Source organism: Diachasma alloeum, unplaced genomic scaffold (assembly GCF_001412515.2).
Source record: "Diachasma alloeum isolate Michigan unplaced genomic scaffold, Dall2.0 Dall_scaffold_00681, whole genome shotgun sequence".
Lineage (NCBI taxonomy): Eukaryota > Metazoa > Arthropoda > Insecta > Hymenoptera > Braconidae > Diachasma > Diachasma alloeum.
The window spans coordinates 593,187-618,601 of record NW_021680813.1 but is presented as its reverse complement, the minus strand read 5'-3'; the positions used below and the strand labels follow the sequence as shown (position 1 = coordinate 618,601).

Genomic DNA, 25,415 nt, shown 5'->3' with positions numbered 1-25,415 from the left:
GAACAGTCAGATATAAGAGTCGTTGACGGGGGTAAACGCGTCAGTTTGTTGACTATTGATGGAGTTTCTGCTAGACATGCTGGGGAGTATACCTGTACTGCCAGCAACGTTGCTGGTGGCACCAGTTATTCATCAGCACTAGTTGTCAACGGTACTGCATAGTGAGATGATGATGATGATGATGTCAAAAGAAATTTTCAAAATTATCTGTATAAATTTTGCCAAGAGACGTTCCTTCCAATCAATCATGCAATAACTCTTCCCGATCCCTATTTTTTAGTTTCACCGCAAATAGCCGCATTTTCGTTCACGGACGGTCCAGCAAGCTCTGGAGAACCGGTCTCCGTGACTTGCACTGTTCTCAAAGGTGACTACCCAATGAAACTCGTATGGGAACACAACGGTGAACAAATAAAACCTCACCATGGCGATATAGTAATTAATAAAATCAGTAAACACATGAGTGTTCTCAGCATAGAATCAGTGGTAGCTAGACATGCAGGGGAATTCAAGTGTGTGGCGATCAACAATGCTGGTACGGCCAGTCAATCAGCAATCCTGAGTGTCAACGGTAAACTCCGCGAAATTATTGAAAATGCTTCTTTATTTTGATTGTAATTCATGACTGTATTTTGTGAGGAAGAAAATTAGCACGATCGCTTCACTTCTGCTTCATCGTTGATGGTACCAGACAAATCGTTGTATTAGCGAAACTGAGCTCTAATTATTCATGCACCTCGACTGATATAGTATCCTCCCGCAGTTGCTCCCCAGATAGCGCCTTTTATTATCAGCGAGCAGCCAGTTAATTGGGGTGACACTGTAACAGCCACTTGCACAGTGCTGAAGGGTGATTATCCCATTGAGATTGGTTGGGCACACAATGGAGTACCTCTTACGCGAAATAATCAAGATATTACGATTGTCAGTACGAGTAAACGCGTCAATCTGTTAACGATTGAGCCTGTAACTGCTCGTCATGCCGGTGAATTTACCTGTACAGCAAGTAATGCTGCTGGCGGCATAAGTTACTCGGCACCACTAGCAGTCAATGGTACAAACACACATTTCCCAACCTGCTATTACTTCGAGACGTGGTCCAATCCATTTCCTTGACTCTTTGCACAATATCTCAGTATCTTTATCCTTCATTATCCATTTTTTTTCATTTTATCCACTCATTGGTGATTTGATATTTTAGTTACGCCACAGATAGGTCCATTTTCGATGAGTGATGGCCCAGCAAACTCTGGGGATATGGTATCCGCCACTTGTTCCATCACGAAAGGTGATTTTCCGGTGGAAATCTACTGGCAGCACAATGGAAATAAACTTGATCAGACTTATCCAGATGTTTCTGTTACAAAAATTAATAAGCACATGAGTGCCATCAGTATCGAGTCTGTTGCTGCTAGGCACGCGGGGGTGTATACTTGCATCGCGAGAAATCATGCTGGCAATGTCACCCACTCCACGACACTTGCCGTCAATGGTAGACGAGTCGGGCCAATTTTTTATTTTTATTAATTGCGTGTATATAACCAAATGCACTGAGCCAAAAAGCACTTTTATTTGTGTTAACCCTATTCACGTCATTCTCCCATTCCTTCCGAGCCTCTCAATGACTTTACAACATTTCGAATGTCTCTATAAGGTTAAATCATCGGAAAATAATTTCTAAATTGAAATCAAATTCTTAGTTACACCGCAGATTCTTCCATTTTCATTCGGTGAGGAGCCTTCGAACTCGGGCGATGCGGTATCGATCACGTGTTCAATATCAAAAGGTGATTTTCCTCTGGAAATCAGGTGGGCATTCAACAGCAAGCCGATAACCCAACGTACTGACATCATCATAACTGGTGGTAAACGTCATAGTACTCTGGCCATTGAATCAGTCGCTGCGAGACACTCTGGCGAGTACACGTGTACTGCCTCAAACAGGGCTGGAGCAACGAGCCATACCGCTATACTCGCTGTCAATGGTACAATTGTGTCACGAGATATTCAACGTTTTACCTTCAGCACAACATATGTTTTCCTCAATATCAATCCTAAATAAAACCATCAAATTCTCAAGAAAACCTTTTCCATAGCTCATTGATTCCTATTCACTGATTCGATCAATCCGTGGAGAGCATCAGAACAGTCAAATCTTTGGCCAAAACACTATGAAATAACTTCTGTATCAGAATTTCAAATTCTCAATTACACTGCAGATACGTCCGTTTTTATTCAGTGACGAGCCTTCAAATTCAGGAGATGCGGTATCGATTACTTATTCTATATCAAAAGATGATTTGCCTTTGGAAATCTCTTGAGCGTTTAACAACGAGCTGATAACCCAGAAACGTACTGAAACATGATAATTGCTAGTAAACGTCAGAGTACTGTAGCAATTGAATCCGTCGCTGGGAGAAACTCGAGCGAGTGCACTTGTACTACTTCGCACAGGGCTTGAGGAACGAAGCATATAGCTATTCTTGCTGTCAATGGTGCATTCGTATCACGAGACGTTTTGAATTTTTCTCTTCAGCACACTGCGTAATTCTCGATATGAATCCCGAAAACAAAACAAACAAATAAATTCATCTCCAATTCTCTTCCATGATTTAGCAATTTCTACTTGTTGGCGTGTGAAGGATTCTATTATAATCAAATTCGCGTTCAAATAATCGTGAATTAATTTCTGAGTTGAAAAATTTCTGCAGTTAACCCGCAGATCCTTCCGTTTTCATTCGGTGATGAGCCTTCGAACTCGGGTGATGCAGTATCGATTATGTGTTCAATTTCAAAGGGTGATTTCCCTCTGGAAATTAGTTGGACGTTCAATACCGAGCCAATAACTCAACAACGCACTGATATCATGATAACTGGTGGTAAACGTCACAGTACTTTAGCGATTGAATCAGTCGCTGCCAGACATTCCGGAGCGTATACCTGTTCTGCTTCAAATAGAGCTGGAGGAACGAGTCATACAGCTATACTTGCTGTTAATGGTATATTTGATTTGCCAGACGTTTGACGTTTCATCTGTTGAAAGACGTGTATCCCTCACTTCCCAAAACTTTGAATATCTTCTCCTTAGCAGTCCTTTCCATAACACGTTTTTTTTTTTCATTAGTTACCCCCCAGATCGCTCCATTCACCATCGGCGAAGAACCAGCAAACTGGGGAGAACAAGTATCTGCTATTTGTAGTGTCCTTAAAGGTGATCAACCAATTGAAATTCGTTGGAGTTTAAACAGTGAACCAATAAATCATCAATCTCACTCTGGTATTACAATCACTAAAAGTGGAAAAATGATTTCGTTACTAAGTATCGATGCCGTCACTGCTCAACACACCGGCGAATACACTTGTGAGGCTAGCAATCAGGCAGGAGGCACCAGTCGTTCAGCAACCCTTGTGGTTAACGGTACACAAATATCATAACGTGAAACATTATTTTGTTCAAAAAACGAAATACGAACATGATGAGACGTTTCAATCCTCTTCACACGGTATCACCCACAAAATCATTAAGAAGTGCTATCAGAAATATCCACACACTGTCACAAATTGGACCTTCGCTACTACTTCGCTAATGGGTACACGAATTAGTAAAATAATTTTTCACTTCCTCACAATCCTGATTATTGATTGATTCCGTATTATCTCCATTTTCGAAAGACAAGAATGATTTATCGACAGCTCCAAGGTTGTCGAGAGCGGATCATTCAATGCAAAAAGAATCTCTCTCTTTTTGTCCGGATTTTTTTTTCATTACAGTAATTCCAAAACTGTTACCATTCTCATTCGGTGAGGAACCACTTAACTCAGGTCAAGTAGTAACAGTACCTTGTGCTGTAATCGAGGGAGACGCTCCATTGAAACTTCGATGGACACTGAACAGACATGCAATATCACCTCATTCCGGAATAGCTGTATTGGATCTTGGAGGAAGGGGTGCTATACTGAGTATAGGATCTGTCCAAGCTGCTCATGCAGGAACATACACTTGTATTGCTGAAAATCTAGCTGGAAGGCACGAATTATCCGCCGATCTCATAGTCAATGGTGCTTAATGAAAAACACACGCTTTATCATCAAATTTATTTCCACATTTATCATCGATTTTTTAAGATGAACACGCCAGCCAAATGTTTTTCAATTTGAATCTGATGCTTATATGAGTATTATTTTGTTTTGAATTGCATTGATTATTGTAATTTAGTACATTTTTATTCTTTTTGTTCAATCCCAGTGAACTCTTAAACACTCTGATATGTTGAGATCATCGGCTTTCGGCTGGATGCTGCGGTTGGTTTCAGCATTGCGCCAACGTTTCGGAAACATTGAAGTCTGCATCTTCAGGACTATGAGCTCCGATTCTCAGAACCGATGTCTGGGCAGTCCATTTATATCTATCCCTTCATTGAAAGTAACGGTGGTGGCGGGGGGAAAAAGGTAGGAGGGGGGGCAGTCAATCATGTTTTTTAATTGATCAGCTATCCAATTAAAAGCCATGATTGAACCATGAACCCCCCCCCCTGTTTTTTCTCACCCCCCACCATGATTTTCAATGGATGGGAAGGCAAATAAAGACTACCCCCAGATATTGGAGCTCAGATTCAGAACTCAGAACCGATGTCTGGGCAGTCCGTTTATATCTACCCCTTCATTGAAAGTATCGGTGGTGGCAGGGGAAAAACAAGGTAGGGGGGGTCAGTCAATCATGTGATTGATCAGGTATCTAATTGAAAGCCATGATTGAAACACGAACCCCCCCCCTGTTTTTTTCTCATCCCCCACCATGATTTTCAATGGATGAGAAGGCAAATAAAGACTACTCCCAGATATTGGAGCTCAGATTCAGAGTTCATAGCCCTAAAGATGTAGACTGCACTGTTTACGCAATATCGAAACCAAACGCGGTATTCATCCGGTAGCCAATAATATCAACAATCATGGCCGCGAAAGCCTCAAATCTACGACTGTGAGATGTTTTTGTTCGTTTCAAATCTCAAGAAAATTGTAAATGAATGATTCTCTGCAGTTGCACCACATCTCCAGCCCTTTTCCTTCGATGAGACCAACTTCGGTGATCTTATTATCATTCAGTGTGCGGCAATGAAGGGAGACTCTCCAATTTCGTTGAAGTGGTTATTCGAAGGACGTCATTTAGTGGTCGGTGATGATGTTAAGATTACGTCAATGGGTGATAGAGTATCGGCTTTGACGATACCCGCTGTTAGTGGAGAACATGCAGGAGAGTATGCTTGTATTGCCGATAATCCAGCAGGTCGGGCCAGGCATAGTGCACATCTGAAAGTTAATGGTACTTTATGCAAGGCGTTTAATTGTTATCAAAACAAATTGAGTCTCAATCTTTGGCATTTTGACAATGGGTTATTGTAGGTAGATTGTGGTCATGGAGATTAGAATGGTTCAGTAGTGATGTTTCGAAAGCAGGTGAAAAGGTCTGAGGAGGACATGAGTTGCAAATGGAAGAACAGACTAATTTCGAAATTCGTTCAATAAGACAACGCAATTTAGAGGAGTCAGTCGACAGAAACTTTTTTGAGGAAAACATGTGAACTACGAAAAAAAAAAGTCAACTTTAAAAAAAAAAACTACTAGTTGAGTTTTTTCTTTATAACAATTCATATGAAATTTTTGGATCTGTCCTCTCTTACCATTTTGCTACAGAATTATTTATTGCATCGATCTTTGTTTTTACGTGTAACTGAAAATCAATGTTGTGCATCTATTCCGCGAACCGTTGGGATACTTGGAACCGTAGAAATGATCATAATTAATGCAACAGCTTCAGCCCTGTACAAAACTCTCACTTGAATCAGGAGAAATAGATTGATAAATTTGAAGATAACCTTCGTGTAATAATACATTTTCCAATACTACATTCCCAGCAATTAGCTCCCATCCCATGTCTCAAAACAAACAACGAGCAGATGTTATTCCAAAGGAAATTCGCAGTGCAGAGAAACAAAATAAGGGAAGACAATACCATAAACGTTGTTTTGCATTACATTACAATTTCGCAGTCCTGCCTCGCATCACTCCATTCGACTTTGGGGACGAAACGATCTATGAGGGCCAGGCAGCACAGCTTGCCTGCATGGTATTAATTGGCGATAGACCGATCGACTTAAAATGGACACTAGATGGAAAACCATTGTCCCCGGCGTTGCCGCACAACATCGGAAAACTCGGTCCACGTACAAGCATACTACTAATTGAACCAGTGACACCCCAACACTCTGGAACATATGCGTGTGTCGCTACAAATCCTTCAGGAATGGCAATCCACGAGGCCGCATTGCGCGTACACGGTTAGGCTACAATGGAAAAGATCTTAAAAGCATCGTATTTCAAAGAGATTAATAAATACACTGAGAGAAAAACGCGCTTGAGACAGAAATGTACATTCATAATTCGAATTTATATTTTATAATAGCAGAGTTCTTCAGTTCAATAATCATTCGGCTATGTAGATCAAGACATACTATCGAATGAAGTTAAAGTTATTGCATTACACAATTGGATTGGAAAGTTATTAACTGAGAATTGAAAGAAAATGATGGATGGTTCGTGAAAAAATACTGATTCATAATCTATTATCACGAATACTTGTGGCTGAGTATGACGGATATGTATTTAAATTTCTCAGTTAGAAAAAGGAGTCTGGTAATACCATCTTTTAAAATATTGCGTTTCTCAGCTCATTGCATAATTAAGAAAGATAATTTTTGCGACAGTGTCTGAAAATAATTAGGTATTTCTCAAAAGTTTTATTGCCTAAAAACGGGTGTTCACTGATACAAAAGGTGGAACGATTTAGTTGCTGTTAACGAGGCTTCTTCGCTATTAATGTCATTCGTTAGCTATCAATGAATCATGCTAATAGTTAAGACGGCTCATTAATAATAACGAAATCCTTCTATCAGTGGGGAATTTAATGGGATTAAAATTTTCAAATTGCACCTACAGGCATACTATAGTGCGAGATTTTTTCCTTCGGGTTCCACATAACTTGTACTACACCAATGGTAGAATAATGTGAGCCGAAGACAATAATCTCTTTAGTATTATTATACATGGTCTTGGCCCGGAAAACTTGAGAGGAATATCCGACTAATTTTCAAGCACGGCGGGTATTCGGCAAATTATTTTTCACATGCATATTTTGGCCTATCAGAACGCAATATATTTGTTTACGTAGTACAATTCACAGCAGCTTGATTTCGCATAGCAAACATGAATTTTCGAATACTGCGCACTCGCTTCCAAATTATTTTGAATTAATCGGAAATTTCATAAACCTACCCAACTCAAACATGACTACAGGATATTTTCATCATTCAAATGGCAATTAATGGAAGTATGGGATTTGCCATGTTGGCGGGATAATTTACTTGGAAGTAAATTTCAATAGATAAAAATATCAGAATGAATGAAAAAAAGGCAATGTGTCATGCTAGTTCGAATTCGACATTCTGATTGGCCAAAATCAGAATGTGAAAAATAATTGCCTAGGTTCTGAATTGATTTAGTTACGCTCGGAGAGCTAATTTCCTTTAAGGGTAAAAAACTATTGACTTCATCATCAGAAACTCCATCTAAAAATTAATTTTCTGCAAAAACCACGTTCTCCTCGCAGTGTATTGAAACGAAGAAAGCTTTTCATTTGCATCGCAGCCAGCGGGCTTTATGGACTCATTGAAGCTGAAAATGAAATAACATTTGCGTCATTGATACGAAAATTAATGGCAGTACATACATATATTTTCTTTGATGAAAAGAGACGAGCTCGTAATTTGCCTGAAAGTGCTGATATAACGCTGATCGTTCCTTTCATTTCATGGTGATCCTTTTCGCTGATCGGCTGTATTAGTCCTTCATCCCAATGTATGCTCGTTACTAATTTGTCATCTATCAGTCATTTTACTCCACGATTGCTCTCTATTATTTCAATAAAGTGAAAAAACACATCTGGGTTATTTTCTTTCTCAATTCCGTATTTTCTCAGATGAGGGTCTGGCGCACGCTGCGAATAATCCCCCCTGGCTTTGTCCGCGCGACGAATGATTGAACGTTGAACGTATTTCTACGTATGTAAGGTATAATGTTGTATATGGAGAACAATGAACAGAGTTCGTTTTTATCCAGTTCGGCTTACCTGTTCACATGGCTGCGTGAATTCATATGATTATCAATAGTTGGCAAATTAGTATTTTCATTCGTATTTTCATTCAATGTATCGTTCATTTATCGATAATTTTATCACTGTGCAATACCACTCTGTCTTCGTGGTGAAGACTGCACTCATCAAGGTCCATTACATTTTGCTAGATACGATTGGTTAATTATTTTATCGTGCCACTGCTTATTGTATACCTATTTGATAGTTGCGATTTTCGAGATGAAGTGTCATTGAGTTCTTTGATCAAGAATTGTTCATTAGGCTTTCGCCCGGTTCTTGCGCTTCTCTATCTCGTCGTCATACGCGGAGTCGATTCACCTTCTGATCCTCACATTATCATGGTCCATTTGTCCTTGATCCCACTCCTCACTTACACTGCACTTCCTTGAAATACCTGATAACCCAACCCCACACGTCTCATCTTTTCGTTTCGTAGATACCTGTCGTAATTGCATGATTATTTTCCAAGATTGTCATTTGCGGGTGGGTCACCATTTCAACAAGTATTTTTTTTTAAGCAATAAAGGGTGGTAAAAGACAAATCATGGATGGTATTCAGAGTGCATAACCTCCTGCATGAGCTTCTTCCAAGCAATTAATTGTTTTTTTTTTTTTCGTCAATGATTCAGTTATTGATTTTCATTTTTTTGGGTACTTGTTTATAGAGTCTTTTCCTCCTGCATGATTCGTAGATAATGATGTTTTAGCGAGAGTAAACCGCTTTATGTGTTTGCAAGTAACATGAGCGAAAGAGCAACCGAGGATGCAATCATTCAGCCGGATATTGATGGATTTGTTAACACAGTAAAGTTAATTGATTTTTTGTTAAATGAATTGAGTACTATGATATTCATACAACGGCTAAAGGATTGGTGATTCGACTTGGAGAGAAGCTCGATCTCGAATCAATCCTGGGTTGACTCACTCTCGTTGGTATTATTCGCGAATTATTTCCTAATATTAATCTGGTGTGTATTGATACAGTGCCACCACGTTGGATTCTGGAGCCTACTGACAAAGCATTTGCTCAGGGGTCTGATGCACGAGTTGAATGTAAAGCCGATGGGTTTCCTAAGCCGCAAGTCACATGGAAGAGAGCTGCTGGTAAGTTCAAGTTGTGATATTTTATTTGATTGATAATGAGGCAAATATTCGATTCTACATTTTTTTATGCTCAACTATTTATAAAATTGCAATATTTGTTCAATATACGTTATTGCCACTCTTTGGCAAACTAGAGCCATGATAATTAAATGACGTATATTTTTAACTTGAATTACATTGAATACTTATAATCTATCAAGTTAATTCATGAACAATCAATAACAGATTGAATAAGTAATGAAAGGATTTCTTAATGTTATCATTAAGAGAAACCTTCCTTAATGCCGTTGTGCGCCAATCTCCCCTATGTACATCCAATATTATATTTCGAATTGGAATGTTGCAATAATTTCTTACGGAGTTTAGAAAATGTTGTTGAAAAATGAATTTACTTCAAATATTCATTATCTGCCCAACAGGGGACACACCAGGCGATTACACAGACTTGAAACTTAACAACCCAGACATAAGTGTAGAAGATGGAACTCTGTCCATCAATAATATCCAAAAAACCAATGAAGGATACTATCTCTGTGAGGCCGTTAATGGAATTGGATCAGGACTCTCTGCTGTTATTCTCATTTCAGTTCAAGGTACTTTTTCGGCGTGAAAAATAATTTCATATCATTCTATGATCCATTTATATGAGACCCATTGACATTTTTTCTCCAGCTCCACCTCACTTTGAGATTAAACTTCGTAATCAGACTGCTCGACGAGGAGAGCCTGCAGTACTGCAGTGTGAGGCACAGGGTGAAAAGCCAATTGGAATCCTTTGGAATATGAACAATAAGAGACTGGATCCGAAGAGTGACTCTCGGTATACAATTCGTGAGGAAATTCTTGCTAATGGAGTTTTAGCTGATTTGAGTATCAAACGTACTGAAAGGAGTGATTCAGCGCTGTTTACATGTGTGGCGACGAATGCGTTTGGAAGTGATGACACCAGCATCAATATGATTGTCCAAGAAGTTCCTGAGGTCCCCTATGGTCTTAAAGTTTTAGATAAATCTGGAAGATCTGTGCAACTGTCGTGGGCAGCGCCTTATCATGGAAACAGTCCCATCAAACGTTATATCATTGAGTACAAAATGAGCAAGGGAAGTTGGGAGACTGACGTTGATCGTGTTCTGGTACCTAGCTCTCAGCAGAATGTGGCCAGTGTGTTCAATCTGAGACCTGCAACCACTTATCACCTTCGAATTATTGCTGAGAATGAAATTGGCACTTCTGATCCTTCTGATACGGTCACCATTATTACGGCGGAAGAAGCACCTTCAGGTCCACCAAGCGCTGTTAGAGTGGAAGCTCTTGATCAACATACTCTTAAGGTATTCAATTGAATGATTATTAGAGGTGGAAGTAGAAATAATTAATTATTATCGCCTACTACATCTTTGGAGGTCCTATCCCCCTTTGAATCAGAATGCAATTGTCTATCATCTGAAGGATGTCACTAAACTCCCTGGGTAACGCCTGTCTTTTGGGATAACTTGGAGATTGGACGATTCTCCTTGGAGCTCTGGTACAAGACACATCGTGTTGCCATCTGCGTACACAATAAACCGCCCCATCTATTTAATTAATTCCTGTGTCCTTCATTATACATCGTTGGGCATAACAATATATAAAAATTCAATCCTATCGGAGATTCTACAACTTTTACTAGAGACCATCTGCGACTAATTCTAATCGAGTCAACATACAAAATCTGTTCAAAAAAGATCACGCTGCTAATAATAGGCCCGAAACAGATTCATGTATTTCCGGACATTTGCTCTGTTCGAGACATATCGCAACGAAATAGAAGCACAATAAGTTTCATTATTTTAATAGTTTATATCTATTGGTTCCCTACTAGATTGTTTTCCTATTTGAGTACAACAATTTCAAGAAGAATGACAAATAATAAATTCACTTTGGATTTTCGTTTGATGACATATAATAAGTTTACGTGATCTAATGCTTGTTTCAGATATAAATTGACACACTCACAATAGTTGAATAATTACTTATCTTATTTAGATCGTAAACTTCGAATCAAATAATAAATTCGATGAGAATATGAAATATCGCTGAAATGGGCGATTACTAATTCCAATTAATTTCCTCTCTAGGTAACATGGAAACCTCCGCCACGTGAAGACTGGAACGGCGAGATCCTGGGTTACTACGTTGGCTACCGTCTATCGTCTTCTGAGAAACCTTACATGTTCGAAACAGTTGAATTTTCCAAAGAGGACGGCAAGGAGCACCACCTTCAAATAATGAATCTTAAAACCTATACTCAATATAGTGTGGTTGTACAAGCCTTCAATAAAGTCGGCTCCGGTCCTATGACAGAGGAGCGCCGAGCGCACACTGCCGAAGGAGTCCCTGAACAACCCCCTCATGACACTACCTGCACCACTCTGACCTCCCAGACCATCAGAGTTTCCTGGGTCTCCCCACCTCTCAGTGCAGCCAACGGTGTGATCACTGGATATAAAGTTATTTATGGACCCTCAGACACGTGGTACGATGAGAACTCCCAAGACACGAAGATCACCTCCTCAAGTGAGACAATCCTCCATGGTTTGAAAAAGTACACCAACTACTCCATGCAAGTTCTAGCTTTCACCTCGGGAGGTGACGGCGTCAAATCCGCCCCGATCCACTGTCAGACTGAACAAGATGCTCCTGAAGCCCCAATTGCAGTGAAAGCCCTCGTGATGTCTCCGGAATCGGTCCTCGTATCCTGGAGACCACCGAGCCAACCTAACGGCGTCATTTCCCAGTACACTATCTACACTAAGTCCGATAATGCTGAGGAAGCGGTCAGCCAGAAAGTTCCACCTAATCAACTGACTTACGAAGCCACTGGACTTGATAAACAGAGGAGGTATGATTTCTGGGTGACAGCCAGTACTAACATTGGGGAGGGAGAGGCTTCAAAAATTGTGTCGCTAGCACCTAATACGAGAGTTCCAGCGAAAATCGCTTCTTTTGATGATAAATTCACTGCAACGTACAAGGAAGATGTTAAGCTTCCGTGTTTAGCTGTAGGAGTTCCAGCTCCTGAGGTGACCTGGAAGGTTCATGATGCTAAGCTTCAGCCCAGTGACAGATTGAGACAACTCCCAGAAGGCTCGTTGTTTATCAAAGAAGTAGATAGGGCTGACGCGGGAGAATATTCTTGTTACGTTGAAAATTCGTTTGGACATGATACAGTCACGCATCAGCTGATTGTCCAGGCCCCACCGCATTCTCCTCAAATTACTTTCACAAGTACGACGACAAACTCGTTAACGATGAAATTGCGACCTCATCCCAATGATAATACGCCTATTCATGGATACACAATTCACTATAAACCCGAGTTTGGCGAGTGGGATACGGTGCAGATCAGTTCTACTGTGCAAAAATATTCACTTGAAAATCTATTCTGTGGGTCAAGATACCAAATTTATGTTACTGCTTATAATGGAATCGGAACTGGAGATAGGTCTGATATATTGAATACTAGGACTAAAGGATCTAAACCAATCATCCCGGAGGCTTCCCGCTTCATCGAGGTTTCCACGAATAGCATTACACTACATCTCAATGCTTGGTCTGATGGAGGATGTCCTATGCTGTATTTTGTGGTTGAATACAAAAAAAAGTAAATATAATTTTGTTAACGTGAACCTGCGAATTATAAAATCTGATAAATAACTTCAAATTTAATTCTTGGTAAATATGTTGGAATTAGAAGAGGACAGCAAATATTTCATATGGACAACAAAACTTCCAATGATTTCGGGGATATATGTATATCAAGATCTATCTTTTAAATTGATTACCATTTATATAGATAATCCTGCTAGCTGCAAACAGATTTCTTGATATATCTCCTGAAAATTGTTCACCCTTCAGATAAGCACCTAATATTATCATTGAAATCCTCATTATATGACGTCATAATATAAAGAAGAAATTATCCATTTTTCATGGAATTAGGAGAGAGTGGGGCAAAGTGAAATAGCGGGGCAAAACGATACAGTGGAAAGACAACTGTTTGATGCAATTCAAGCAAAAAAAAATTTTTACTCACTATTATTTCAACAACTTTAGTTTATTAACTCGTGTCATTATTGGGAGTACTGATGAGAATTGCGAATAATAATTTTCCATTCAGTGGAAATGAACATGTAGTGCGGGAAAATCCCTGATATTCGAAACCTCCATATACCGTATCGACTATCTCTGTAGATGGATCCCATTCCCCTGTTAGATCTATTGGAGGAGATAAATTGTCAACAAATAGTTGACTAAAATTCCGGGACAACTTCTTCTATCTTCGTCTCCATTAAACTTTTCTACCAAATCGAAAATTATTATTCTCATCAGCACTCCCAACAATAAAAAAAAGTTAATAAACAAAAGTTAAGAAAGAAAAATTTGATTTGCTTGAATTGCGTCAAATAGTCGTTTTTCGGGTTTTTTGCCCCACTCTCCCCTATTTATTCATTTGATTATAGTACACCACAAAACATTCAGACGAATTTTAATGTGTTTAATGCATGCATCTTTTCCTAGATCTCATGCAGAATGGATACAAGTATCGAACAATGTGAAACCAGGTGGCAATTTTGTAGTCCTTGATCTAGACCCAGCGAATTGGTATCAACTTCGTGTAACAGCTCACAATAACGCAGGATTCGCAGTAGCAGAATACGAATTTGCAACTTTAACTGTAACTGGAGGTGAGTTCGCTTCAACGGCTATTCGAAGCATTCCCTCAGACCGTGATTTTATCGGCGAGAGTGATTCTTGGCGCGGTGCTAATGGTGACTGGGCTAGTGATTAAAGAGTTCAATCGGTATCAAAGTGTTGAAACGTAATAATTCGAATATTACATTTGTGTTAATTGTGCAATTATCTCATAAACGAGTGATGTTAAAAGACACTATCGAAAAACCATTTTTGTGAATAAGAAAATTCTCTCACAAATAAGGTTTTAATGGCTTTGTTTTAAGAATCACTCATTCACGAGATAATTCCACAATCAACAAAGTGGAAAGAGTGGACTCATTACGTTTTACCATTTAAATACACACATGACACTCGAAATATTTTTGTTCCAGGCACCATTGCACCGGCTCGCGAGATTCCTGATGTTAACCGGGGCGGCAGTAGTGATGAAGATCCCATGAAGATATTCATGGCGAATTTAAATCTCGTAGTACCTGTAGTTGCTGCCCTCCTTGTTATCATCGTTGCCGTAATCGTTATTTGTGTTTTACGAGGAAGAGGACATGGTAGAAGTGATAAAGGTAATTGAAATATTTCTTGTTTTTTCGTTCTGTTGGGATTAACAGGGACCATTGCACCACCTGTACGTAATGGTGGCGTCAAAAATGCAGATGTTAGACGATTCTTTCCGTGGTTACCAACCTGGCTCGATGTTAATGTTGTGGTTCCCGTTGGAGCGACTATTGTCGTGATTGTTGTCGGCATTGTTGTTATCTGTGTTGCACTATCACGACGATCCCGAGGGCCTGAACAAACTCGGCTTCGAGGTGTCCCATCTGGCGATGAGAAATATTACGAGGGGCAATGTATAAAGATTTTCCATCCAATGGAACAATGTACAAAGAGTTTGGAGGGGATCCAATGGGTTTCAGTAATTTTTTTCTTTATAATTGTGGTTCGATTATTATCCGTGCAATATTACAGGCTTTTACATTAGAAAAACCCCGGAACTTTTTTTTTCCAAGTTTGGAAGCAATTGATCAACGTTTGAAGCTTCATTAAAAAATCCATCTCAATAGGGCAACGTAGATCCTTGAAAATTGGGATATCCTGGGAAAATTCATGATAAAATATATTCCAAAAATTCCGTAAAAAATCCGAGTTTCATTCCATTTGCCCACGAATTTTCAAAAATGACAAAACACTCCAATTCTGAATTTATTTCGAGATGGAGTACTCGGGGCTTTCCATCTTAACTCATGAGACTTTATATTTAAAGGTCGATTTACCTGGGGATACCATTAATTATTCATTAAGTGAATATAAAGTAACTTTTTTTTACTTTTGACCAACATTATAGAAACAAAAAGAAATGTCTGTTTTCTCATGAAGAATTGGAGAAAACTATAATTTCTCAATTAGATTTTATTTGGACATTTTTAGGTCACAACATACGAAAAGTGAAAACATTATTTTTAATTTCAATATCATTATCTGTAAATATTTGATTGCGAAATATTTGATGCGAGATGTCAATCTGAAAATTTCCCCATAGCTTCGTTACAAACAAATGAGAGTGTCAAGTTTTCCGGGTTTAAAAATCTTAAGTCGTACGTGTTGCTAAAGATTAATACATTTCGGATTTTCATTTGTCCCCCTCTGAGATTCAATAATGAAACTACTGTTTGAATGAATGTATGGTAGCAGATTATATTGATTGAATTTCTGCAAAATCTAATTGGATGAAAGCTAACATTTTGTGTTCTAAAACGCTCACTATTATATCTGGGAATTATTTTTATATTATATGAATTTAAATTTTCCTAATGCTGTTGGACGGTAAATACGGTGCATATAGCCAATTGGAAAGTTAATATTTCTTTCTCAATTCTTCAACAAAAGAAAAAACAGATACTTTTTATTGCAATAGTTTGTCATGTGAGTTAACACCGGAAGCTAAAAATTCCGTCCAAAGGTGAACATTTTATAGCATGATTTCAGCTAAAGGGTCAATTAAAAATAAATAAAAACGAAAAGATACGATATTTTATATTCATGTCATGAATAGTAAATGTCATCCCTAAGCAAATCTAAGAGCTTGAGCTTTCAGCTCTGACGAATTCACATGGAACGCCCCATTGATATAGCCAAATTTTTGGTTATTCACCTTGAAGCCATCAAAATCTATCTTGGATGTCGAATTGAGAGGGTTCGGACAATTTCTAATTCATTTGATGGTTCAAGCCTTTGGATCTCCTAATAACCTCTGGGGAAATATTTTTCAATTCATTCGATTTTTCTTTTAGATGATGTCGTTTATCAGCAGACTGGTGCTATCGGTGCTACTCTAGACAAACGAAGGCCCGACCTCCGTGACGAACTCGGCTACATCGCCCCACCAAATCGTAAATTACCACCTGTACCTGGCTCGAATTACAACACGTGTGATCGTATCAAGCGAGGTACAGTTATAAGTAAGCCATCATTTTCAACATTCCGATCATTCCTAGATAATTATTTACTCGATCCATTTGGATGTTGCATTGGCACGATCGTTTATTTTTATACTCCCAGTCTCTAGTCTAGTTAACTTTCCTAAACTCGGTGAACATATACTCTAATTTTCTGGTACATACAACTATAAATCTTGCACCTGCAAATATATATCACGTGATCGCTAGAGTTTTGGTGCTTCGCCACCTTTATATTTTAGTTGCTATTTTTTTTTCTACTAGTGAGTTACGGGAGACGCTGACTATTTTTAATTTGTTTAAGCTTATGAAGACCTATTGTACTTTACCAAAATCTGCTTTTAATTATCGCATATGACTTTATGGTTGGATAATTTATACTTACAGAACAAATTTAAAAGCGAAGAGTTTTCTGTTCCGTAATGAAGGGGGACAGCGTAATGAGTCAAATATGACATTTTCGTTGAATATGCAATACTGTGATTGCGGAATAAAATGTGTTAAAACCCTTCAACTCTTTAACTATTAAGATAATTTTCTATGTCTGGAAAATATTTTTTTTATACTGATAATACTTAACTTCTCAGAGCAAGAGTAACGTGAAGTATGGAAAGTCGATTTTTCAGTTTTTTTAATGCAGATCCAATTATTTCGAGAAAAAAGGAATTGCAAAAGGTCACGTTAAGCGACTTTTCGCAAACTGCAAAGATTTCCAACTACGGAAGAAACATTTTAACTCTCTTATGTCTATGAAGTTCTCCTCGGTGCCTCTCCTCGCGTTTCGTGGCTTGGAGTTTTTTTTTCCTTTGTGGCATAGCCAGTACAACGCATAACGTAATCATTTTAGCGAGTTCTGATAATTTCTCATTGTTGCTAGCGTTGTCTGTATTTTGTGGTGTAACCCTAATAATTGCAAGCATTTCTCTAATCCTACAATGAATTGCTTGTGAAATCATAAGGAGATCAAGATTTTCTCCAAGAATCATAACTTCGCAGGATGAATGCATGATCACCAAGAATAGAAAATTTGAAACATTACGATGAATCTCTTCATTATTGAAATGGTCCATTATCATTATCCAAGCATCATAATTCATCGAAAAGGTGAAAAAAAAAATTGATTTTGGTATATGCAATGGGGTACGACGTTCGTTGTGTAGCATATGTTGAAACAGGTGGGACAGGCTCGTTTAGAAGTCATTCAACGTGGGATCCACGGCGTCACATGTACGAAGAACTGTCGCACTGTGCCCCGAATCGAAGGTGTCCGCCGCCACCGCTCATGGGCAGTACAGATGCTTTATCTCACAGAGGTAGGTACTTGATCAAACAACCGAATGTTGGGGTGGTATTGTCTGGCCATGAGGATTACTAGAGCTCGACTTCTTAGAATTATTAAAAAAATGTAAATGAGAAACTAATCCAGGAATAATTGTTTGCAAACTGTAATAACAACTCAAGTGAACCCTTACTGATAGTTTTAATCACTTCTGTGTCGAAATCTGTAAGTCTTTTGCATATTCGCCCGTCACTGAATGTCAATTCGGAGGACGTCATGAGTAATCAGTAAGTTCTTCATTAATGTTCACCAGTTTCTTCTTCTTAAGCTAAGTCCTCGTTGCACGTTTGCATGTTTTCAATAACTCATCAAAACCTTTGCTGTCTATTAATTCTGCATTATGATAATCTCACAATAGTTAAAGCTTGGGATTCCAGTATGTATTTTCGTCTAGAGGTGAATGTCATGAAATAAAAGAGCATTATGTAAGGAACTTAGTAAATAGTGAATAGTATGTACAATGTGCATAGATTTTTTAAAAAGATATCTTTTATTAAATACATCTCTGTAATAGTATCATTTCCAGACTGTTGGCCTGACGGGTTTACTCGTACCAGCCGATACGAGGAGTAACCTCATCTCAGCCAAATAGTTTGGACATGATTTTTCTGTAGTGATTTTCACGTTTAAAAATTCGGGAAGTATGGAATACGAATTCCGAGACGAGCGAGGGATAAACAGTATAGAAAATCCTTTCAATCACATTCGCCTTAAATCAGAGGCAGTATCTACCCGAGTAAGTTCTTCAATTTCAGGTATGGAGGATGAAATTTGTCCGTACGCAACATTCCATTTACTTGGCTTCCGAGAGGAAATGGATCCAAGCAAGGCAATGCAATTCCAGACATTCCCACATCCTGCCAATGGACATTCTGGTACCATGGGACCCCCAGCTGGGCATCCAACAAATGCATCTGCTCACAGTCGCTCTGGATCTCAATCAATGGTAATGGTGAAATTTGAGAAATGAAAAGCGTGCAAAATTCAATTCTGCATGAAAATTACTTTGCGTATTATTATACTTATTCAATCTCTAGATTTTTCATTTCACAGCAAGGAATTTATATAAAAACTTGATTAAAGCGTAAATGAAGAATAATGTTTAGTACACGTTTTGAAATAACAATACTATAGCAGAATTCAAGTGAAATTAATCGGCTGTAACTTATTGCAGCCAAGACAAAACGGTAGATATTCGCGAGTCCCATCTCAAGGAGGCCAGACAGTTTTCTCTCCAGAATACGATGACCCTGCCAATTGCGCTCCTGAAGAGGATCAATATGGTTCTCAGTATGGACAGTATGGAGCTCCTTATGATCACTACGGATCGCGAGGTTCTGTTGGACGTCGCAGTGTTGGTTCTGCTCGTAATCTTCCACTCTCAAACTCACCTGAACCCCCACCACCGCCACCAAGGAACCATGACCAGAACAACTCGAGTTTCAATGATAGCAAGGAAAGCAATGAGATTAGTGAAGCTGAGTGTGATCGTGATCAACTTCAGATGAATCGTAATTATGGCGGTGGGTACTAATTCATCGTAAAAAGTTTTTTTTTTATGAAGAATTTAGCGGTCTTGCTTTATTTATAAGGGTAGGTCAACAAGAATAATCTTCCAAACATCGTGATATTCATTGGTACTTAAACAGTCGAATTCGAAGATATTTCACACAAATAAGATTTGTTCGCCATAAAAGATTTTCCGCTTCGATCAATCGGAATACTCATAATTCAAAATTTTCATTCCGATTTCATTCCGAAATCTTGATTCCAGCTCCATCCTCGATGTGGTCCGATAAGTGGCTGAGAATTCATTCGATACGAAACAAATTCTATTGAATTAGCGATCCAAAATGACCCATAAATGACTCTCGCGTCGCTAGTGAAACGACTTCTCAGCTGACGTCATGACCACGTTACAGTACATATATACGGACATAATTTAAAAATGGCATATTTGCACTTTTGACGTGGATACGTCTATGTTTTCGTTTTGAGGGGCATTTTGTGCATAGGTAGATATTTACTAACGCCATCTGTTGGCGTATAGGGAAACTAAGTCGGTGAGTACGGAATTCATTCTACCGATTAATGGAACCTGACATTGAAACGCCAATCATTTTATGTGGAGATTTCAACTCCGATATCTATAGAAACGAATCTCTATTGAATTTCATGAAAGAAAACTTCAATTTAGAGTGTTGCCAAACTCCCCCAACAACTCTAGGCAATACTCATCTCGATTTAACTTTCACACGTAGTTTAAATATCGAATTATTTCGTTATGCATCATGCTTCTCTTATCATCGACCTATACTTAATAAACTCAGTTTGAAACATTAATTCGTATCATTCTTCTAATTTCCCGAGCATCTACGTAACATAGACGTATCCATGCAAAACTTACGGCTGTATCAGCGATACAGCCAACCAGATGTTTTTAGACCATATTCAGATACCCTGATGCAAAAAAATTAGAAACTTGTATTCGAACGGAAGCAAACCTTCCATATGGAAGAAAAAACGGAAGACAGAACGTGTATATATTTGATGAGTGTAATACACGTCTCTCCTTTGTCACTCGTACATTAGTTAACTATTTTCATAATCAGATTATAACAGTATAGAATTTCAATCATCTAGGACATGTATAGTTTTTTCAATTTCTATTACCACTCTTGAGGTGTAGCACTACTTTCTGTAAGTTTCAGGAAAGAATCGTTTGATCATTGCAGCTGAACGTTTTTTCAAAATTGCTTAATAATCATGTGTCTCTAACTCCACTGAAAAATATTCCATCATTTGTGACTTTAATCTGAAGAAAATAATTTCAGACGAGTCAACAGGTTTCCAGGGTCGAAGCAAAACGATAATAATTCAAAGTTGCTTCAAAACGGCGCATGATTTATGTGTGTATTTGTGAACCGCTGTGTCAAATTAGCATGTCTATTTTTACAGTTAATGCCCGCGGCAAGGATGGCATGACTACCGAGGAGATGCGCAAGCTTATTGAGAGGTCAGTAACTCTCACGTGGGGAAAATTCGAGAATTAATGCTAAAGGGGGTTGCGTTTTTCTACGCCCCCGGTAGTTTCTTCTCACTCTTTATTTTCTTGAAATCGAAGGTTCAAGAGAAATGCGAGTCTGAAAAAATACCGTTTGCTGCAGCTACTAACACTATTTTCTCATTCTGTCATCGCTTCGCCATCATTTCATCTCGTCATCACATCATTAATTTTGTTTCTAATGATGATCTCTCATTCTAATACGTCTCCTAATGTTTCTATTGTTTCATGACTTATCAGGAACTCGTAAGTCCACTCTCTCTTTCCCTTGGGGATAAGTTTGCATTGAAAACCAGAAGGAAACTCCGAAAAAAGCTTTGCTATCACAAGCGAAGAATCAGAAAATCCAAACATATTTTCAACTGCAATAATCTGCAAATTAGATGGAAAATTCAAGGAAGGATGTCTCATTGCATGTCAATCCCATAATGATCCTGATAATCCATACATATGCGATCATCATAATTTGATGTCCGTCACTGTGTGAAATTAGTAGATAAGCGGTATATAACTGGAGAGAAGTTGAAAGCAAAGTTGCAAATGATTTTGTGAATTTTTTCCAATGAAATAGGTCTAATGTATAATAATATGGAAAGATTTTCAAATTAAAAATTAATTAGTATTGTATATCCATACAAAATTTCGAATATCGCAGGACGGAATAGTATTGCAGAATCATATGAAAATGGATAACAGAATCAATATTTTGGCCATTGATTGCTCTTAAAAGAGAGATACGATTGAAATGTCGTCCTTTAATTGTTGGATGAATATATTAAAATTCCTGGAAAACGTTTGAGAATAGCAGATTGTATTTCGGGCATCTTTGAATCCAACTATCAAAAGGGAAGTTGTGTGTATGATTCATAAAGGGTCTGTCAACTTCACATTCTTTAATCAAGTCCTACCGATGCATCTAAATTTGGGGGCTAATACTACGGTGACGATCAGCAATCCATCCAATTATTTTTCCCTCGGTTTTTCTAGTCGAGAATTCAGCGACAAAAGACCGAATTTGATGACTGATTTTGATGACTTTTGATAATATTATTGTATTTTATTTTACATTCATTTTTAATGCCCTGCATAGCAAATATAATATTATCATTTATTCAATTATTCAAAGTGCAAAGCCCATTATAGGAATTGATTTGGTTGACCACTTTCATCATCAATAACTCTGATGGGACTATTGTCAAGAAAACCATTTTTACTTGAGTAATTTGCCCTTAACACTCGTAGATTATCGACAAATTGATGGTTTAGTGTTTTTTGGGTATGCAGAATTTTGTGAACTTCATAAATTACTTTCCAGTGTTTTAATAGCTTTTTGCTCAAATGTATAAAAGGAATCACCAACACATAAATCGTCTCGTTTTATAATGTTTCAACGGTTATTTCGACACAAAATTGGACAATGGAAAAACGTTCCGTTTACAATGCTTAAGAACAGCAATCAAATTTGTCCAGAGAAATGCATGTGTACAGATTTCCAGGATCATTTCATAAATCATCTGTATGTCTGTGACTAATTGGCAGAAAATTAACAAATCACTAATTCACTTAAGTAGTTTGTACTCATTAACCATAGTCCCTGGTGCCGGTGCTGCTGTTCTTCTGTGAAGATCCAGGTTTTCAATTCCATGGAAAAACCAATCTTCCATAAAACCTTAAACTGATTTCTCATGAAGTATATGTTAACTATATTGAATTCATTTTACAGAAACGAAGTCACCGGCAGGCAAGCAGGTTCCTCCCACGGGAGTCACGGGGGACTCCTCACACCCTACGATACTGTGGCAGTGTAATCTGTAAAATCGTTGATAAACCATTATTATTCGTCTCGAAAATTAATATCTCCCAAATTGCATCAACTAAACAATCAACTCCCGTCATCGACTGCAACGTCGAGATTGATATACGTTATAATCATCATTAACATCACGCGTAATCAATGATAAAACAAATTTTTATTCCTCCCTTACAACGATTGACATTAGTCTACCTTTTACCATCTTTGATAGATAGGTTTTGATTAAGAATTTATGTATATTTATACTATACACATACATTGGTTATTCGTGTGATAATTTTTTTTATATCTCATAATGCGCAATCTTGAATTTTATTTTCATTATCCTGATGACGACTATGAATGGAAGATCCAACAAAACAAACCAAGAAATGGAAAGATCATCATCGTTAACTAGGGATTGCGCTTAAGGAAATGAGTAACATGTATTTTAGGTCTAAAGGATTTCGGAACTATGTAGAGATAACAAAACGAATTGGTTGCTCCTTATGACCATGGTTGTGCCACACTGCCGCTCTCTTGTAGGCAAAACTCAACGATAAATGAGATATTCATTTGAATTTTCCTATTATTTCGTAACGAAGGTTGTGCATCTGCTGAGAACCCAAAATAAATTAAAAACAATAATAATAAATCGAAGAAAGACGCGGATGCCCCTTAATAATGCTTAAGTCTTTTGAGGCTCTAGATATCATGTAGAATTACCCAAAAAGTTGTCGTTATTGTCGTCCGTTCGCACACATGTTCTTCCGTCACGTTGGAACGTCATACAAGTTGGTTTGTATGAGAATCAGAGGTGTAAGAAAATTTAAAGACATCTGAATTGGGAGGAAAATTGAGAACCATTTTGTCCGCCGGATGGATCCGACGCCTCTCCTCACCCAATATTTAATCCATTATTCCTTGCACCATTTCACAATTATACATAAAATATAAATATATTATAATATATAAATAACAATTGATTGATTATAATAAATGCGACGATGATGTAACTAGTTTTTAACAGACTCAAGCCATTGGAGTCTGATATACATTGATATTATTCATGGTTGAACATATGTAGAATAGGACTCAATGGTAAGAAGGTAAATAACGAAAAGGAGAACTACAATATCGAAACGGGATTCATCATTCACATGATCAAACATTAATTGAGTGATAAATGCAAATTGCAGTAGTAATTCTCCAAATTCGTATTTATCTTGACAACAAAACACTTGATACTCGTTTTAGCATATTTAACGTAGATATTTGGGTCGCATTTATTTCATCGCCGTTTTTACAAATGAGTCGGACGGTAATTCATGCAAAATTGCCGCACTCCGAGTTTAGGGGAATGAGGAATGATGACTAGATTTTCATTCATTATAACATATGAATGACGTTTGGAAAATTTCGATATTGGCCATTTGAGACTTGAGTGATAAATAGCCAATCATTAGAATTATTTTTTAGAAAATCGATTGATCAAAATGAATTACTAAACAATTCCTCCTTCTCCGGCTTCGGTTCCATCGTATTCTTTTCTAATCAATGTGATTTACAAAAAATGCTGAGCAAGTTTGTTCGTGTCTCGTGTATGTGTTAAGCAAAAATCGTGCAACCCAAGATATAGCTGTTCGCTCTCCTATTAATAATAATAAATAATATTAATGCCAATAATACTACAACTGTTATACTAAACAGAAGTAAACAAGAATTAGAATAAGAGTACAATTGTAATAGATATTACGACTTAATTTCGTAATGTGTGGAAAACTTTTCACTCATTCATATGTGTTATGTTCAAAAACCATCATTCACTCCCCAGCCCCCCTTTCGATTCCTAATTATTTAAGATTAAATGATTGAAAAGTGGAAAATGAAACGTAATTATATTATACACATACCTACTTCAAATTGCACCCGACACATTCAAGGATCCATTCGATGAAAATTATGTGAAGTATGTTAAGCGCATTCAATGGATATCAACGTTTCATGATCTGCCAATTTTGAAAGTGCTTCTGCTTCTTAGTGTAAAAGCATCATTTTTTTATACGTGCGATTAATGTATGCACTTTAAGTTGTCCGTATTTTATTCGTTACACTATCAATCGCGGGCAAGGATTGTTTGAATAAATTCTTGTTCCAAATCCCCTTTCAATGTAGTTGACAATTTTCGATTATCATTGAATTCGTAGATCCTGGATATACTGAATTTTCTTAATTTTGGGACTGCAATCAATCGGCTATCTATGTTCAGTGCCACAGTTTTGTTTTTATACCAAAGTTGTAGTATCTAACTTTACGTTGAATAAACGATACATAAAAACAATTTATTGTCATTACAATTCCCCAATTACTACTCACTAGCTGAGTGTTTCGTTTGTGAACCACTGGGGGCTACAGACGGGAACTCTTGGTGTCTACGATAAAATTCAGGTGGTCGGGTGAAAAAGTACCTATCTGCGTCACTAACATCTAGGGCCAGTTTTTTGGTTAAACTAACTATGGTTAACTCTTGGTTAAAGTTAAATCCCTCCCCCACCACTGTGATTTCAGTTGTGGTTAAAAATGGCGGCGCCTATGTTTACGAGAGGGATTGGTTAAAATTCAAAAATATTGTACATCTCCGCCATTTTGTCCACACCCATGACAGTAGCGGAAACAATTCCCCTCAGGCGGGGAACGTGGCGGGGGGGGGGGGGTGGATTTAA

The 25,415-nt window shown here is 37.9% G+C and overlaps 1 protein-coding gene and 1 long non-coding RNA gene across 2 annotated transcripts in view; one reads left to right on the top strand and one right to left on the bottom strand.

Annotated features, from left to right (window-relative positions):
* Positions 1-25,033, top strand: part of LOC107044111 (Down syndrome cell adhesion molecule-like protein Dscam2) — an 82,828-nt gene extending 57,795 nt beyond the window's left edge. The window contains exons 11-23 of the mRNA XM_029126541.1: positions 9,191-9,310; positions 9,730-9,903; positions 9,983-10,641; positions 11,428-12,953; positions 13,871-14,037; positions 14,419-14,607; positions 16,333-16,500; positions 17,673-17,810; positions 18,592-18,782; positions 19,011-19,359; positions 20,795-20,852; positions 21,141-21,146; positions 22,624-25,033. Of these exons, the coding sequence (XP_028982374.1) occupies positions 9,191-9,310; positions 9,730-9,903; positions 9,983-10,641; positions 11,428-12,953; positions 13,871-14,037; positions 14,419-14,607; positions 16,333-16,500; positions 17,673-17,810; positions 18,592-18,782; positions 19,011-19,359; positions 20,795-20,852; positions 21,141-21,146; positions 22,624-22,708 (3,830 nt within the window). The 3' untranslated portion in view covers positions 22,709-25,033. The remainder of the gene's footprint in view (positions 1-9,190; positions 9,311-9,729; positions 9,904-9,982; positions 10,642-11,427; positions 12,954-13,870; positions 14,038-14,418; positions 14,608-16,332; positions 16,501-17,672; positions 17,811-18,591; positions 18,783-19,010; positions 19,360-20,794; positions 20,853-21,140; positions 21,147-22,623) is intronic.
* On the bottom strand, positions 22,205-25,264 carry LOC114841527. The gene is made up of 2 exons (XR_003783146.1): positions 23,419-25,264; positions 22,205-23,309 (listed from the first exon to the last, which is right to left on the bottom strand). It is a non-coding gene; the product is annotated as an uncharacterized LOC114841527 (long non-coding RNA).
* Positions 25,265-25,415: the final 151 nt, after the last annotated feature.